The 18,547-nt window shown below is 44.2% G+C and overlaps 1 protein-coding gene across 1 annotated transcript; it reads left to right on the top strand.

The window, feature by feature from the left end:
• The first annotated feature begins 520 nt into the window (after positions 1–520).
• Positions 521–14,366, top strand: LOC142251840 (ras-related protein Rab-38-like). The gene is made up of 3 exons (XM_075324888.1): positions 521–722; positions 6,261–6,535; positions 14,211–14,366. Exons 1-3 carry the CDS (start codon positions 521–523, stop codon positions 14,364–14,366), a joined length of 633 nt encoding a protein of 210 aa, XP_075181003.1.
• The last annotated feature ends 4,181 nt before the right edge of the window (positions 14,367–18,547 follow it).

The following is an 18,547-nucleotide window of genomic DNA, read 5'->3' as shown; positions in this document are numbered from 1 at the left end:
CAAACGGATCCATAGATCCCATCAGCTTTGTTTTATTTTCTGTGGACCCATTCATGTTACATATACCAGAAAAGTGTATAGAAAATGTGATGTACAGTGTTTGGACACAAGAAATTGAAAAATGTGAAGCTTGGAGGAATTTGTTAGGAAAGTCCCTTCTAGTAGTATTGAATGGATTTCAAAAAGTTTTTATGATAATGACCTTTCTCCATGAGCATCTTGTCCCTATACATAATGTCACTTAACAGTGATGATGATGATAATGATGATCACAGTGGATACAGGCAAAGCTTCTTTTAATTTGGCTGTCCTGTTTTGCAAAGAGAAAATGCATTTTTCATTACCGTAGTAGGATGTCCAAACAGTAAATCAGTTCATTATCTTCAATGAAATGGTTAAGACACTTTGTCACTTGTATGTGGAATCCTAACACAAGGTGCTGCGTACATAAGCGTTGGGCTTATATTCCGAGGGAGCAGTCCAGGACTCCTCATGTGTGTGCTGCCTTGTGTACAAGACCATGAGCTCCCCCAAGAGAGAGTTCCTCTTTAAAGTGCTAGTAGTTGGTGACCTGGGAGTTGGCAAAACTTCAATCATCCAGAGATACGTGCACAACATCTACTCTCACTGCTACAGAGCCACCATTGGGGTGGATTTTGCTCTTAAGATCTTGAGCTGGGAGAAGGACGCTGTGGTGAGGCTTCAGCTCTGGGACATTGCTGGTGAGTTCACTGGGTTATTGAGATTATATTATCTAAATGTTACTCAAATATTGAAACATTTTTTTCAATACCATGAAGTCAAATCATAATTCTTATCCATCCATGGTGGTTCCTCGGGTGCTACAAGCAAAAATATTTTCATTTCCTAGTGTTTGCTATACATACAGTATATTTGGCCATTAACTCTCGGTGCTCAGACCCTCAATATGTTCACATTCTACCATATCCTACCCACATAAGATCTGAATTACATACAGACATTTTGTAGCAGATGTTTTTATTTAACAGTTAAAAAGTTTTTATGTTGACAAAGTGAATCTGTCGCCAGGTTTTTGCCACCTAATCTTAGAACAGCATAATGTAAAGGCAGAGACAGCAGAGACACTAATTCCAGGGATGTGTCACTTATTGGGCCGCTTGCTGTAGTTTCAATATAATCGGTGTGTTATCAGCAGGAGGTTATCATTAGAGGACTAATTGTCTTGTGCCATGTAGTCCTTCTGCTCTGTATAACACCGCCTTCACCACTGATTGGCAGCTCTCCGAGAACACTGTGCATAGGCAAAAAGTTGCCAATCAGAGGTATGGGTAGGGTACACAGGGCTCAGCATTCAGAGAACTGGTAAATCAGCAGCAGAGAAATTAATAATTTTATGAAAACTACAGCAAGCAGCTTGCAAGCGGCAGATCGTTGGAATCAGGGTCTCTCCCCCATATATCATGCTGCTCTCAGATTACATAACAAAAATCTTATGACCAATTCCCTTTAAAATATGAGTATTTCCACAGGGGTAGGATACACAGCAGATTTATAGGGCTAGACAATTTTGTTAGTTTAAGGGAAAAGTAGTTCATATAATTTTTTTTTACCATATGTAAATATCAGTAATTTGTATGTTCATAGACAGAATATAATCTACTATTACACAATTAGTAATGGGAATTGTTTCCGAATTATCGTTGATTAAAAATGTCCAGTGAGTGTTCTGTGTTATACGGTAGCAAACAGCTAGTAGGGTGATATGTGCTCGTAATGTAATGTATTTTCTATAAACAGATACTAATTTATAGAACTATGTATAAATCTCATGTATATATGGATAGAGACAGTATATGGTAAAATATCCAAGCACAATTACACTGATCGTGTTGTGGATTGCCATTTTTGTATTACTACCTTTTTAAGATTGGAGTATTAACTATTTGACAACCTCTTGGATACATTAAATAGTCTGAATATAGTTACAATATGATGTAATTTCCAACTTCACCATTCATCCAAAAAGGTACTAGGTTCCAATGTAAGCCCGCCATACACATTAAATGGGTGTCGAACAAACAATGGAACGGCCGGCATTCCCATACACCGGAGTGCTTGTTTGGACAAATTCTCTTGTCTTCTCTGTGAGAAAGCTGTGACCTGACATGTCTGGTGTTGACGAATCTAAAAGAAAAAATACGATTGGCAGTCTGAAATCGAAAAAGTTGGATTGACATTTCCCGTAAGGCTAAAGCTCCACCATAGACAGTAGGTAGCTGTTGCCAAATGTAGGTTCAGACGGCAGCTATCTCTGATGTCTCTTCCATACAGAAGGGCATTTGCTCACTCTGTTGAGCACTCTTGTGTTCTCTATGATAGAGCCCCTACATCTCTGGAAGCGGCTTGTCTGAGGGACAACATACAGTCATATGAAAAAGTTTGGGCACCCCTATTAATGTTAACCTTTTTTCTTTATAACAATTGGTGTTTTTCCAACAGCTATTTCAGTTTCATATATCTAATAAATGATGGACTCAGCAATATTTCTGAATTGAAATGAGGTTCATTGTACTAACAGAAAATGTGCAATCTGCATTAAAACTAAATTTGACAGGTGCATAAGTATGGGCACCCTTATCAATTTCTTGTTTTGAACACTACTAACTACTTTTTACTGACTTACTGAAGCACTAAATTGGTTTTGTAACCTCATTGACCTTTGAACTTCATAGGCAGGTGTATCCAATCATGAGAAAAGGTATTTAAGGTGGCCACTTGCAAGTAGTTCTACTATTTGAATCTCCTATAAAGAGTGGCATCATGGGCTCCTCAAAACAACTCTAAAATGATCTGAAAGCAAAGATTATTCAACATAGTTGTTCAGGGGAAGGATACAGAAAGTTGTCTCAGAGATTTAAACTGTCAGTTTCCACTGTGAGATACATAGTAAGGAAATGGAAGAACACAGGTACAGTTCTTGTTAAGCCCAGAAGTGGCAGGCCAAGAAAAATATCAGAAAGGCAGAGAAGAAGAATGGTGAGAACAGTCAAGGACAATCCACAGACCACCTCCAAAGACCTGCAGCATCATCTTGCTGCATATGGTGTCACTGTGCATCGGTCAACAATACAGCGCACTTTGCACAAGGAGAAGCTGTATGGGAGAGTGATGCGAAAGAAGCCGCTTCTGCAAGCACGCCACAAACAGAGTCGCCTGAGGTATGAAAAAGCACATTTGGACAAGCCAGTCACATTTTGGACGAAGGTCCTGTGGACTGATGAAACAAAGATTGAGTTATTTGGTCATACAAAAAGGCGTTATGCATGGAGGCAAAAAAACATGGCATTCCAAGAAAAGCACTTGCTACCCACAGTAAAATTTGGTGGCGGTTCCATCATGCTTTGGGGCTGTGTGGCCAATGCCGGCACCGGGAATCTTGTTAAAGTTGAGGGTCGCATGGATTCAACTCAGTATCAGCAGATTCTTGACAATAATGTGCAAGAACCAGTGACGAACTTGAAGCTACGCAGGGGATGGATATTTCAGCAAGACAATGATCCAAAACACCGCTCCAAATCTACTCAGGCATTCATGCAGAGGAACAATTACAATATTCTGGAATGGCCATCCCAGTCCCCAGACCTGAATATCATTGAACATCTGTGGGATGATTTGAAGCGGGCTATCCATGCTCGGCGACCATCACACTTAACTGAACTGGAATTGTTTTGTAAACAGGAATAGTCAAAAATACCTTCATCCAGGATCCAGGAACTCATTAAAAGCTACAGGAAGCGACTAGAAGCTGTGATTTTTGCAAAAGGAGGATCTACAAAATATTAATGTCACTTTTATGTTGAGGTGCCCATACTTATGTACCTGTCAAATTTAGTTTAAATGCAGATTGCACATTTTCTGTTAGTACAATAAACCTCATTTCAATTCAGAAATATTACCGAGTCCATCATTTATTAGATATATGAAACTGAAATAGCTGTTTCAAAAACACAAATTGTTATAAAGAAAAAAGGTTAACATTAATAGGGGTGCCCAAACTTTTTCATATGACTGTATTGATCAGCAGTTCAAAATTGGACAAGCCTTGGACATGCCAAAGGCTTATCACTCCCAATGATCACCTGTCGGCAACCCCATACACATTAGACTCTCAATGAAAACCCTACAATAGCGGCAAGTTCAGCCAACATTAGTCTAACGCATATGGGAGGCTTTAAAGTATCATTTTATCCAGTTGTCTTGGTCTACCTGTAAGGGCAATTGATCTATCCATGGATTCTGTCAAGATTAGCAATTGATTCTTTTTTAAATAGAAGCGGTCATCAGGATTTTATACCCAAAACTAATTACATGTATGTAAAGGTTCTTTAATTCTGATTAAATCCTTAGCTTTCTTGTAGAAATCAATTTTGTTGTTTTAGACAAAATTGTATGCTAATGAGTTTCAAATGCAGGGGAGTGGGCTCCGGACTTGCAGGGGAGAGGTCAGGGCAGAGAAGCAGGAGAGCTGCAAGTCCGGAGCCCACCCACTGGACTTACAGCCCTTCATCTATTTGTGTTGGAGATAGAGTACCATAGGTAGGGCTAATGCAGACGTCGGTGAGCTGATCTAGGGGCAAAATGAATGGCGTGGAGACAAGTCTCCTGATCGGCGCATGGCAAGGCCACTTCATGTATTTTTATGAGGCAGTTGTCGCGAGCGGAGGAGGGGACGCTGCACTCTCCCACTGCTCGGGTCCGGCCGCTGCTGCTGCGGCTGCTGCTCGGTGGTGGCTCGAGCGATGGGCCGGATCCCGGGGACTCGAGCGGCGTTCCTCACCCGTGAGTGAAAAGGGTGGGGATTGATTGTGGGGATTTGAGATTGTCCGTGATGCCACCCACGGTTGTGGTGAGATTGGTGACACCACCGCTGCTCTGGACGGGGATCCCGGGAGCGATGACAGGGAGCAGCCTGGATGTTAGTTCTTCCCTCCGTGGGTAGGGGGGTTGGTTATCCCGGGGCCCGGTGATGGGGTAGGGATGGATGGCAGGCGGGTTACGGGGCCTGGCGAGGTGCAGGGTCGCGGGGGCAGCGCTGTGCCGCACGGCACGGTGGTACTCACTCAGCCAATGATGTACACAGAGTCTCTGGTAAAACAAACGGCTGGATGGACGGGTCCCACAGACGGCTGCGGTGTTTCTCCTCCCGGCAGGTTGATGGTGACTGCCTTTCCCTGCACCTGTGTAGTGTAACGGTTCCAATGGGTTCCCACCGGTAACCCGCTCCCCAGCTTGGAGGTTGCTGAAGGAGCCCTTTTTGCCCGCAGGCTCTGGCCCTGGGAACTTTAGCCTTGGTGGTGACTGTGTTTCCCTCTCTCGGTTGGACTGTTGCCTTCTGTCGGGACTTGGCTGCTGGGAAACCCAGGAGGTTCCCTTCGCTAACGGATTTGACAAATTCACGGTGACTCCTAGCCTTGCCGGGGTCCGTAAGCCCCTGCCGGATGGTGCTGGCTTCTCTTTGCGTACCGGTCCGGTACCGCCGGGCCACCGCCCATCCACGATCCTTATGGCTAGCTCCAATAGGCCTCTCCTGCAGACGGTCACCACCGTCTGCCAACCTTGCTGTTCTGTCCGGGCCACACACCCGGACCACTTTCCTTCCAAACTCTAACTAACTCTTTTTCCCGCCTCCAGGACTGTGAAGTCCTCGGTGGGCGGGACCAACCGCCTGGCCCACCCCCTGGTGTGAACATCAGCCCCTGGAGGGAGGCAACAAGGGTTTTTGTCTGACTTCGGTGTGCCTGACCGGGAGTGTGGGGTGTGTTGGTGTTGTTCTGTGACGACCTGGCTTGTCCAGGGCGCCACACTGTCAAGCTCGGGTTGAGAAACGGGAGGCCTTGTCCGTGCATTGGGGTCTGAGATTAAACTGATTTGCATGGATATCCACATGGACCCTCCTTTATGGCTCATTTACACCAGAATGTGAAAGCCAGGAGTGGAATTACAAAACTATCATTGAATGATTGACACCTGTTCTATGTTTTGGAAACTCTCTTGGTTTTGGCGAATACTGATGAAATACTGATCAAAAATACTGATGTGTGAATGAGGCCATACAATTATTTTTAAGGGAAATTATTTTCAGTAATTCATTATGAAGTTTTTTTTATAATATTTCTATTTCATTATGTCCAATATTCATGCAAGCTGTACATTTGCATTTCAAATTTGACCACAGGGGAATTAAAAAATCTAATGATGAAATATATGCTTTCCTTAAGGTCAGGAGAGGTTTGGTCACATGACTCGTCTATATTACCGTGAAGCAGCCGGTGCATTTGTAGTTTGTGACTTGGGCCGCGCTGTCACTCTACAATCCGTTCAGCGCTGGAAAGATGACCTGGACTCAAAGATTATGCTAAAAAATGGAAAGCCAATTCCAATGATTCTGATTGGCAACAAAAGTGATCTGCTTCCCCATGGAATAAGAATCCAAAATGTAGAGGACTTGGGAAGTGAGCTGGAATTTACAGATTGTTATATGACTTCTGCTAAGGTAAGTGATCGGTGAGTAGCTTATACAGTATGCTGCCTTTAGGGTATGTGCCTAGGGTTTTATATGCAGCAAATTTCCCTTCCGGAGTTTTCAGGCAACAGGTCTCATGTGTACATGTAGCGCCCCTGAGACACTCAAGGTACTACAGGGAACTGCATCCTCTTGGGGATGCAGGACCTACCCCCTGGGACCTGGTGTACCAGTGCCCATACCACCAAAGCAAAATCAAAATCCTAGTTCTGCACACCACACCGGGCATAGAGGGTTAACCATGTAAGGGGATGGTCGCCATGGAATGGAACGAGTCCCTGGGATTAGCCAGCCTGGTGGGAGGGGTCAGCAGTCAGTCAGTAGAGAGTCTGGAGAGTGTAGCACACAGGAGAGGTGTGTGGATGTGATTGAGCTGAGTCCATGCAGCAGGACACATGAGAGAGGTCGCCAGGTCAGGTACCGGAGATACCGCTAGGACCGGAGCATGCACGGGGCACAGGGCCCTAGATCAGGCACCAGTTCTGCACGGCTCGATAAATACCTGCCCAGTGAGGACAGCTTCACGGACTTCACCGAACCAAATAATCCGGGGGCATCAGCAGTAAACTAGGATTGAGGTTTGGATACTTAAATCCCCACAGTGTCCGCACTGCCCGCCATACTGAGAAGGAGACTGTACCCCAAAAGGACTCAAAAAAGAAAGGAGGAATAACTTTGATGCAAGTGTTTTATTAAAAAACGACAGACTGCAAAAGTGTGAACCCTGACATTTAGCAACAACCAACGTTTCGGTTATGACACCTTTATCAAGCAATGTCCAAGATGAGCTGAAACAGTGGTGGCAGTGGCAGTGTGGCGCCCTGGGCAAGCCAGGACGTCACAAGCACTACACCAACACACCCCACACTCCCGGTCAGGCACACCTAAGTCAGACAAAACCCTTGTTGCCTCCCTCCAGGGGCTGATGTCCACACCACGGGGTGGGCCAGGCGGTTGGTCCCACCCACCGAGGAGTTCACAGTCCTGGAGGCGGGAAAAAGAGTGGAGTAGAGTTTGGAAGTGAAAGTGAGAGGAGAGTGGAGTGGTAAAGGAGTAGATAGAAAGTGGTCCGGGTGTGTGGCCCGGACGGAACAGCAAGGTTGGCAGACGGTGGTGACCGTCTGCAGGAGAGGCCTATTGGAGCTAGCCATAAGGACCGTGGACGGGCGGTGGCCCGGCGGTACCGGACCGGTACGCAAAGAGAAGCCAGCACCATCCGGCAGGGGCTTACGGACCTCGGCAAGGCTAGGAGTCGCCGTGCAATTTGTCAAATCCGTTAGCGAAGGGAACCTCCTGGGTTTCCCAGCAGCCAAGTCCCGACAGAAGGCAACAGTCCAACCGTTAGAGGGAAACACAGTCACCGCCAAGGCTAAAGTTCCCAGGGCCAGAGCCTGCAGGCAAAAGGGGCTCCTTCAGCAACCTTCAAGCTGGGGAGCGGGTTACCGGTGGGAACCCATTGGAACCGTACACACTACATAGGTGCAGGGAAAGGCAGTCACCATCAACCTGCCGGGAGGAGAAACACCGCAGCAGTCTGTGGGACCCGTCCATCCAGCCGTTTGTTTTACCGGAGACTTTGTGTACATCATTGGCTGAGTGAGTACCACCGTGCCGTGCGGCACAGCGCTGCCCCTGCGACCCTGCACCTCACCAGGTCCCGTAACCCGCCTGCCATCCATCCCTACCCCATCACCGGGCCCCGGGACAACCAGCCCCCTACTCACGGAGGGGAGAACTAACATCCAGGCTGCTCCCTGTCATCGCTCCCGGGATCCCCGTCCAGAGCAGCGGTGGGGTCACCAATCTCACCACAACCGTGGGTGGCGTCATGGACAATATCAAATCCCCACAATCAAAATCCCCCCTTTTCACTCACGGGCGAGGAATGCTGCTCGAGTCCCCGGGATCCGGCCCACCGCTCGAGCCACCACCGAGCAGCAGCAGCAGCCGGACCGGAGCAGTGGGAGAGCGCAGCGTCCCCTCCTCCGCCCGCGACAGCAGCGGCGGCGTTGTTTCAGCTCATCTTGGACATTGCAAGCAGGCATCCTCTCTACACCTCTGCCCTTTTTCAGCCCACCACCATCACTTTGACACTGCATACTGCAAGATGTGATGCCCTCCATCTAATCTTCATAGATGGTTGTCCGAGGTGACCCGAGTGACATAGCATCTCAATATTAAGCAACTACCTTGATAAAGGTGTCATAACCGTAACGTTGGTTGTTGCTAAATGTCAGGGTTCACACTTTTGCAGTCTGTCGTTTGTTAATAAAACACTTGCATCAAAGTTATTCCTCATTTCTTTTTTTAGTGCTTGGGGTTTTGCTATTTGTTACATTAATTTACCCTACAGCACCTAAATCTATAGCAGTAGAGCCAGACCTTTTCTACATATGTACCCCAAAAAAGGACAGTCGGGCCCCCAAACGCTCCACGCTATGGGGACCCAACCAACAGACAGTGCCGGGGACAGAGCAACCTGGATCACTACATTGGCACTGATACTCCACGGGACCTGAACCAGCAACCCCTGGGTCCAAGTGAGTAGAGACTGTTAAAGACAACCTGGTGTGGTCTCCGTTATTACCCCTTATCATCTCCCAGGCATGGCCCTACCTGCGGAGGGCCAAACACCATTGCTCCAATCACCACCAGCTCTGGGAGTACCCACATTTAGCAGCTGTGGTTCTCCATCCTCAACCGCAACCCGCAGGTGGCGTCACATGACATTAACTCTATTCTCCCCTGTAAATAATCCCCCTTACAAAAGGGGCCCAGGGCATGGAACCGGGCAACGGCCACCAAAGTGGCATCCCTAATGGTATATTCTGCCTGGGACCGGTACCCATTCCCTGGGTGTCACATACAGTTAGGTCCAGAAATATTTGGACAGTGACACAATTTTCGCGAGTTGGGCTCTGCATGCCACCACATTGGATTTGAAATGAAACCTCTACAACAGAATTCAAGTGCAGATTGTAACGTTTAATTTGAAGGTTTGAACAAACATATCTGATAGAAATTGTAGGAATTGTACACATTTCTTTACAAACACTCCACATTTTAGGAGGCCAAAAGTAATTGGACAAATAAACCAAACCCAAACAAAATATTTTTATTTTCAATATTTTGTTGCGAATCCTTTGGAGGCAATCACTGCCTTAAGTCTGGAACCCATGGACATCACCAAACGCTGGGTTTCCTCCTTCTTAATGCTTTGCCAGGCCTTTACAGCCGCAGCCTTCAGGTCTTGCTTGTTTGTGGGTCTTTCCGTCTTAAGTCTGGATTTGAGCAAGTGAAATGCATGCTCAATTGGGTTAAGATCTGGTGATTGACTTGGCCATTGCAGAATGTTCCACTTTTTTGCACTCATGAACTCCTGGGTAGCTTTGGCTGTATGCTTGGGGTCATTGTCCATCTGTACTATGAAGCGCCGTCCGATCAACTTTGCGGCATTTGGCTGAATCTGGGCTGAAAGTATATCCCTGTACACTTCAGAATTCATCCGGGTACTCTTGTCTGCTGTTATGTCATCAATAAACACAAGTGACCCAGTGCCATTGAAAGCCATGCATGCCCATGCCATCACGTTGCCTCCACCATGTTTTACAGAGGATGTGGTGTGCCTTGGATCATGTGCCGTTCCCTTTCTTCTCCAAACTTTTTTCTTCCCATAATTCTGGTACAGGTTGATTTTTGTCTCATCTGTCCATAGAATACTTTTCCAGAACTGAGCTGGCTTCATGAGGTGTTTTTCAGCAAATTTAACTCTGGCCTGTCTATTTTTGGAATTGATGAATGGTTTGCATCTAGATGTGAACCCTTTGTATTTACTTTCATGGAGTCTTCTCTTTACTGTTGACTTAGAGACAGATACACCTACTTCACTGAGAGTGTTCTGGACTTCAGTTGATGTTGTGAACGGGTTCTTCTTCACCAAAGAAAGTATGCGGCGATCATCCACCACTGTTGTCATCCGTGGACGCCCAGGCCTTTTTGAGTTCCCAAGCTCACCAGTCAATTCCTTTTTTCTCAGAATGTACCCGACTGTTGATTTTGCTACTCCAAGCATGTCTGCTATCTCTCTGATGGATTTTTTCTTTTTTTTCAGCCTCAGGATGTTCTGCTTCACCTCAATTGAGACCGGTTCCTTAGACTGCATGTTGTCTGGTCACAGCAACAGCTTCCAAATGCAAAACCACACACCTGTAATCAACCCCAGACCTTTTAACTACTTCATTGATTACAGGTTAACGAGGGAGACGCCTTCAGAGTTAATTGCAGCCCTTAGAGTCCCTTGTCCAATTACTTTTGGTCCCTATAAAAAGAGGAGGCTATGCATTACAGAGCTATGATTCCTAAACCCTTTCTCCGATTTGGATGTGAAAACTCTCATATTGCAGCTGGGAGTGTGCACTTTCAGCCCATATTATATATATATAATTGTATTTCTGAACATGTTTTTGTAAACAGCTAAAATAACAAAACTTGTGTCACTGTCCAAATATTTCTGGCACTGACTGTACATAGCAGGTTAGCTGACCATTCAGATTTCACTGCAAAATTCACCAACCACCCCTATTTGCAAAACTTTTAAATCTCTCTCAGTTAAAGATGTGTTCTAGTATCACATTGCATTGACTTTATATAAAGGTTAATGAGCCACCATGTACTGTATATCATGCCATGAATGGCACAGTGGTACCTGTCACCCGTAGGCTTGCATGTTGTTTTTTTTCTACTGGATTCTTTTGTATGTAAGAAATAATACAGTAGAATTAGGCATTCCATAATGAAAAAGAGGTATCCCAATATACTAGCCAGATAGAGACCTTTATGGGGGTGAAGGGGGCCTATGACTATTGCTGATCTATTGCAAAACATGGTTTTCACAGCTAGCACTCATATCTGTAATAGTCAATGGAGCCAATCAAATGTCCGTGATTTTTCATGAACCGAGAGATCTGCAGAAAATCGTGGAGACATTGATCTAAGGGTCATATAAAAATCTGCAATGTAAGTCTATGGGTCAGTAAAAAAAAACAGACTCAACTTGGATGACTGTCTGATCACAAACTGTCAGAATGGAGAATGTTAAGAAACATTTTTCATTTTACATTTCTCTACGCTAGAGAAAAACGGATGACATGACACTTGGACCGCCCTGATTAAAGTCTGAACAGAATAGTCGGCCTGTTTTTCTCATCCGTGGAAAGATCGGACGTATCTCCCCACAGACCACTATCTCTTGCGAGAATCCGCTCCTAGGCCACCCACAACTTGTCATATGTGCTCAATTTAGCTCTCTTCCAGTAGATGTATCTCTCCATATGTAGCAACCAATTTACATTATTCTTGAATGTAATTGCTGCTGGTGGTATTTCATCCTGGCACTGTTTATGAGATAGCAACACTTAAAGACTTAAGGCCCAGTCACACTAAACAACTTACCAGCGATCCCAACAATGATACAACCTGATAGGGATCGCTGGTAAGTTGCTAGGAGGTCGCTGGTGAGATGTCACACTAAGCGACGCTCCAGCGATCCCACCAGCAACCTGACCTGGCAGGGATCGCTGGAGCATCGTGGAAGCATGCTGCGCTTGGTAACTAAGGTAAATATCGGGTAACCAACCCGATATTTACTTTGGTTACCAGCGCACACCGCTTAGCGCTGGCTCCCTGCACACCTAGCCACAGTACACATCGGGTTAATTACCCAATGTGTACTGCAGCTACATGTGCAGAGAGCAGGTACCCGCGCACACTGCTTAGCGCTGGCTCCCTGCTCTCCTAGCTACAGTACACATGGGGTTAATTACCTGATGTGTACTGCAGCTACATGTGCAGAGAGCAGGGAGCCGCGCACACTGCTTAACACTGGCTCCCTGCTCTCCTAGCTACAGTACACATGGGGTTAATTACCCGATGTGTACTGCAGCTAGATGTGCAGAGAGCAGGGAGCCGCGTACACTGCTTAGCGCTGGCTCCCTGCTCTCCTAGCTACAGTACACATGGAGATAATTGCCCGATGTGTACTGCAGCTACATGTGCAGAGAGCAAGGAGCCGTGCACACTGCTTAGCGCTGGCTCCCTGCTGTCCTAGCTACAGTACACATGGGGTTAATTACCCGATGTGTACTGCAGCTACGTGTGCACAGAGCAGGAGCCGGCACTGACAGCTGAGAGCGGCTTACGCCAGTAACGAAGGTAAATATCGGGTAACCAAGGTAAGGGCTTCTTGGTTACCCGATGTTTACCGTGGTTACCAGCGTCTGCAGAAGCCGGCTCCTGCTCCCTGCACATTTAGTTGTTGCTCTGTCGCTGTCACACACAGCGATGTGCGCTTCACAGCGGGAGAGCAACAACTAAAAAATGGCCCAGGACATTCAGCAACAACCAACGACCTCACAGCAGGGGCCAGGTTGTTGCTGGATGTCACACTAAGCAACATCACTAGCAAGTTGTGCATCAGCAGCGATGTTGCTAGCGATGTTGCTTAGTGTGACGGGGCCTTAACCGTCATTGAGACTTTTTTCTTTCATAAATCATTAACACTTGTGAAGATAAGAAGCTTTGTGATATATGTTATCAGACAAATCTGCTTCTTTCTCTGACAGAATTGATCAGTCATTATCAAAATTCTCAATTCTGAGGTAAAATCTGTATTCAGTAAATGCTATCCCATTACGGAGATAGCAGATGGCAGTTGGTGCTCATATGGTTCTAAAGCCTGCTTGACACGTGTCAATTTCGCATACGATATCATATGCAATGTGACACGCCCCCATCGTATGTGCGACACGTTCAATTTGTTGAACGTGTCGCACAAACGATTATTTGCCGTCACACGTACTTACCCTTCCATACGACCTCGATGTGGGCGTCGAACATCCACTTCCTGGAGTGGGAGGGACGTTCGGCGTCACAGCGACGTCACGCTGCAGCCGGCCAATAGAAGCGGAGGGGCGGAGATGAGCGGGTCGTAAATATCCCGCCCACCTCCTTCCATCCGCATTGCCGGCGGGAGCCGCGGGACGCAGGTAAGCTGCAGTTCATCGTTCCCGTGGTGTCACACACTGCGATGTGTGCTGCTTCGGGAACAATGAACAACCGCACATTCAATTTTTAGTAATTGAACGATGTGCATGCGATGAATGGTTTTTCGTTCAATCGCAATCGCACGTAGGTTTTACACGCTACAATATTACTTACAATGCCGGATGTGCGTCACTTACGACGTGACCCCGCTGACACATCGTAAGATTTATTGTAGCGTGTAAAGCGGGCTTTACTGTCGTTGCAGGAAAACTTGCAGCAGAATGTCTGTATTTGCTTCTAGTTTCTTCCTCTATAACATTTTAAAATCACCAACTGCCATCTCTTATCTCAACTCAGGGAACTTCTTCACTTAATCCAGATTGTACAGCTTTTCCCATAAACTAAAAGTGAACAATAGTCCGGGAGAAGAAAGAAGCAGGTTTCTCTGATAAGTTATATTACAAGTTTTGTATTTTTCATGCGTATTATTGATTTATGAACAATCCCTCAAAAATTAAAATGGTGTTTACTCTTTAAGAGTTGTGCAATAAATCAGTACATTCTGAAGCCCAGCCCTTGATATGAGTCTATATTCTTCCTGCAGGACAATGTGAATATCGATCAAGCAATGTCATGTTTAATGAAAGAAATGATTGCAAATAAAGAGGACAGTGAACCAACAGTGGATCCAAATGTGATTAAATCGTCTCACCTGAATTTTCGTTACACAAAAGACTGTACACGATGTTGTCGCCTCTGAATCATGTGATAATATCCGTTTGATTTTCAATGGGATGTGTAGGTGTGTGAAAATGACTTATTACTACAGTTCAGGAAGAAGACACTGATCATGGTCACTAGCTGCTGAAGAATGAGGATCCACATTATCGGTAATCTAAAAAAAATGCTAATTATTCACTAAATATGCAAAGATCTTTGGTGCAGATCATGGGTCAACACCGACAGTGAAAGGCCCCTGTGCAGGACCTGTGCCAGACCCACCCGCTTCCGTCAAACCCCACCGGTATAAACACACATAGAATTACTTGCATAATCCAATTAGGAACAATATGACAAAATGTGCACCTGCTCATATATAATACACGCACATTCACACATTACACACATACTGTATATACATAGTACACACTCAAGCATAAATATGTACTGTATTTTTCGGACTATAAGACACAATTTATTCCCCAAAAATTTGGGAGGAAACTGGGGGTGCATCTTATACTCTGAATGTACTAACTGGCTCGATGGGGATGGGTGGTTGTGGAGCGGGATTACAGGAAACAGGAGCAGGGTTGCCGTTGCAAGTTGCCAGCGGTGGCAGTAGTTGCTTTTCTTGCTGTAAGATTCGTTCACAGGCTAGTCAAAGAGATGTTAATCCAAAATGAATATTCACTGCTCCCCACTACCATAAATAATTGTGAAGATTTTTACTATCACTGACACCACCACCGAGAGGTGAGTGGGAGAATATGGGTGTGGGCAACAGTGAATATTCTTTTTGGATTAACATCTGCTTGGCCAGCAGTTGACGTCAGCGCATCTGTGACTTGGTGCGCATGGCAGTGACGTCATGTGTTGCCAGTCGCTTACACTTCAAAGACAATTGCTGGCATCAGAAGAGGATGTCGCACATCAGGGAGGAGAAAAGGATCAGTAGAATCATTTAATTTTTTTTATGTGTCACAAAGCGGCATAACCGGAGGCATATATACCTGAATGGGCCTATGATGGGGGACATATATACCAGGATGAGGACATTTATACCATGATGGGGGGTATATATACAAGGATGGGCCCAGGATGGGTGACATATGTACCACTATGAATCCAGGATGGGGACATATATACAAGGATGGAAGCATATATACAAGGATGGGGCAGGATGGGCGACATACAGTCATATGAAAAAGTTTGGGCACCCCTATTAATGTTAACCTTTTTTCTTTATAACAATTTGGCTTTTTGCAACAGCTATTTCAGTTTCATATATCTAATAACTGATGGACTGAGTAATATTTCTGGATTGAAATGAGGTTTATTGTACTAACAGAAAATGTGCAATCTGCATTTAAACAAAAATTGACCGGTGCATAAGTATGGGCACCTCAGCATAAAAGTGACATTAATATTTTGTAGATCCTCCTTTTGCAGAAATCACAGCCTCTAGTCGCTTCCTGTAGCTTTTAATGAGTTCCTGGATCCTGGATGAAGGGATATTTGACCATTCCTGTTTACAAAACAATTCCAGTTCAGTTAAGTTTGATGGTCGCCGAGCATGGACAGCCGCTTCACATCATCCCACAGATTTTCAATGATATTCAGGTCTGGGGACTGGGATGGCCATTCCAGAACATTGTAATTGTTCCTCTGCATGAATGCCTGAGTAGATTTGGAGCGGTGTTTTGGATCATTGTCTTGCTGAAATATCCATCCCCTGCGTAACTTCAACTTCGTCACTGATTCTTGCACATTATTGTCAAGGATCTGCTGATACTGAGTTGAATCTATGCGACCCTCAACTTTAACAACATTCCCAGTGCCAGCATTGGCCACACAGCCCCAAAGCATGATGGAACCTCCACCAAATTTTACTGTGGGTAGCAAGTGCTTTTCTTGGAATGCCGTGTTTTTTTGCCTCCATGCATAATATCTTTTTGTATGACCAAACAACTCAATCTTGTTTCATCAGTCCACAGGACCTTCTTCCAAAATGTCACTGGCTTGTCCAAATGTGCTTTTTCATACCTCAGGCGACTCTGTTTGTGGCGTGCTTGCAGAAACGGCTTCTTTCGCATCACTCTCCCATACAGCTTCTCCTTGTGCAACGTACGCTGTATTGTTGACCGATGCACATTGACACCATCTGCAGCAAGATGATGCTGCAGGTCTTTGGAGGTGGTCTGTGGATTGTCCTTGACTGTTCTCACCATTCTTCTTCTCTGATATTTTTCTTGGCCTGCCACTTCTGGGCTTAACAAGAACTGTACCTGTGTTCTTCCATTTCCTTACTATGTTCCTCACAGTGGAAACTGACAGGTTAAATCTCTGAGACAACTTTTTGTACCTTCCCCTGACCAACTATGTTGAATAATCTTTGTTTTCAGATCATTTGAGAGTTGTTTTGAGGAGCCCATGATGCCACTCTTCATAGGAGATTCAAATAGGAGAACAACTTGCAAGTGGCCACCTTAAATACCTTTTCTCATGATTGGATACACCTGCCTATGAAGTTCAAAGCTCAATGAGGTTACAAAACCAATTTAGTGCTTCAGTAAGTCAGTAAAAAGTAGTTAGGAGTGTTCAAATCAAGAAATTGATAAGGGTGCCCATACTTATGCACTTGTCAAATTTAGTTTAAATGCAGATTGCACATTTTCTGTTAGTACAATAAACCTCATTTCAATCCAGAAATATTACTCAGTCCATCAGTTATTAGATATATGAAACTGAAATAGCTGCTGCAAAAACCCAAATTCTTATAAAGTAAAAAGGTTAACATTAATAGGGGTGCCCAAACTTTTTCATATGACTGTATATACCAGTGTGAGCCCATGATGGGGGGGTGAGTATAATCGTTTATTTTTCTTACGTGTTAAAAAAAGCGGCATAATGGCAGACATATACTGTATATCTGGATGGGCCCATGATGAGGGACATGTATACCAGGATAAGGAACATATATACCAGGATGGGGAACATATATACCAGGATGGGGAACATATATACAAGGATGGGTCTAGGATAGGGGACATATATACAAGGATGGGCCCATGATGGGGGACATATATACCAGAATGGGGAGTATATATGTATACAAGGATAGGGACATATTTACCAGGATGGGCCCACTGTCAGCAGCAGATCTCCCCCAAAACAGTGCGTCATGTTCACGATTTTTGATGACCATGATTTTTTTGCTTCAACATTTTTTCTTCTTATTTTCCTCCTTTAAACCTAGGTGCACCTTATGACCAGGTGCTTCTTATAGTCCGAAAAATATGGTATATACACAGTAATATATTTGTTCAGACAACTAGACAATATTTTTCTTTTTCATTCACAGATATAACAGCCATATATTTTTAGTGTTATGTATGTTTCATTATATGAGTTTTTTTAGATAAGTTGTAGTTTAAAATGCCATTTTGCCAAATGTATGTGTTAAAGTAACATTTCTGTTACCTTTTTTTTATAGATTTAATGGGTAAAAAAAAAAATCATACCATTATTAATTCTTTTTATGCTCTCACCATAAATAATCTGTTCACTGTATTGTACAGTTTGTATTTCGATTACCGAAATACTGAATAAGTTGCATGCTTTTTACTGATTTTGATATCTATATTTAAAAAGTGTATAAATAAGTGTTATCATTGTAATTATTTTTTATTATATTTTAATTAATCTTGTTGGACAAATAAATCTTTTGACTTTTATTTTACCTCTAATATACAAGCATACAGTATTTAGAAATACACTGGTATATAAAAATGTATCTCTATGTACCAGTATAATATGCCTGTAAAGAAGAATATTTACAGTGCATCCTGTAGCTCACCACTAAAGATGATAGAGATTGTGAGTTTGAATAATTAAATAGGCCAGAATTAAAATTAAAACAAAAAAGCAAATACTTAATTGGCTATAAATGAAAACATCTTGAGTCAGAGATGAAGAATCTACATGGAGACAAAGTATAACGATAATACCAGCGTCTAAGCAGACTTCAGACCCACTAGGATCGCCGAGGATCGCACTTTCAATTGTATCAGCATCACAAAATATTAAATATGGCTCTAATAGCACCGCAACTTCATTCACCAATGTTATGCAACATATCTTTGTATTAGAAGTTAATTATTTGTTTGAATTTCACATTACTTTCTGTGGGCGACAAAACGTTTGTCTTGCCAAAATCTGACC

This window comes from Anomaloglossus baeobatrachus, chromosome 9 (genome assembly GCF_048569485.1).
Source record: "Anomaloglossus baeobatrachus isolate aAnoBae1 chromosome 9, aAnoBae1.hap1, whole genome shotgun sequence".
NCBI lineage: Eukaryota > Metazoa > Chordata > Amphibia > Anura > Aromobatidae > Anomaloglossus > Anomaloglossus baeobatrachus.
The sequence above is the reverse complement of the archived record's forward strand: the minus strand, read 5'-3'. Positions and strand labels throughout refer to the sequence as shown.

Excerpts from the sequence above, each read along its gene's own strand:
- LOC142251840 (XM_075324888.1), top strand. The coding sequence starts at position 521 with ATGAGCTCCCCCAAGAGAGAGTTCCTCTTTAAAGTGCTAGTAGTTGGT. Across the intron at positions 723-6,260 it reads TCAGCTCTGGGACATTGCTG|GTCAGGAGAGGTTTGGTCAC; the intron begins GTGAGTTCACTG and ends GCTTTCCTTAAG. Across the intron at positions 6,536-14,210 it reads GTTATATGACTTCTGCTAAG|GACAATGTGAATATCGATCA; the intron begins GTAAGTGATCGG and ends TTCTTCCTGCAG.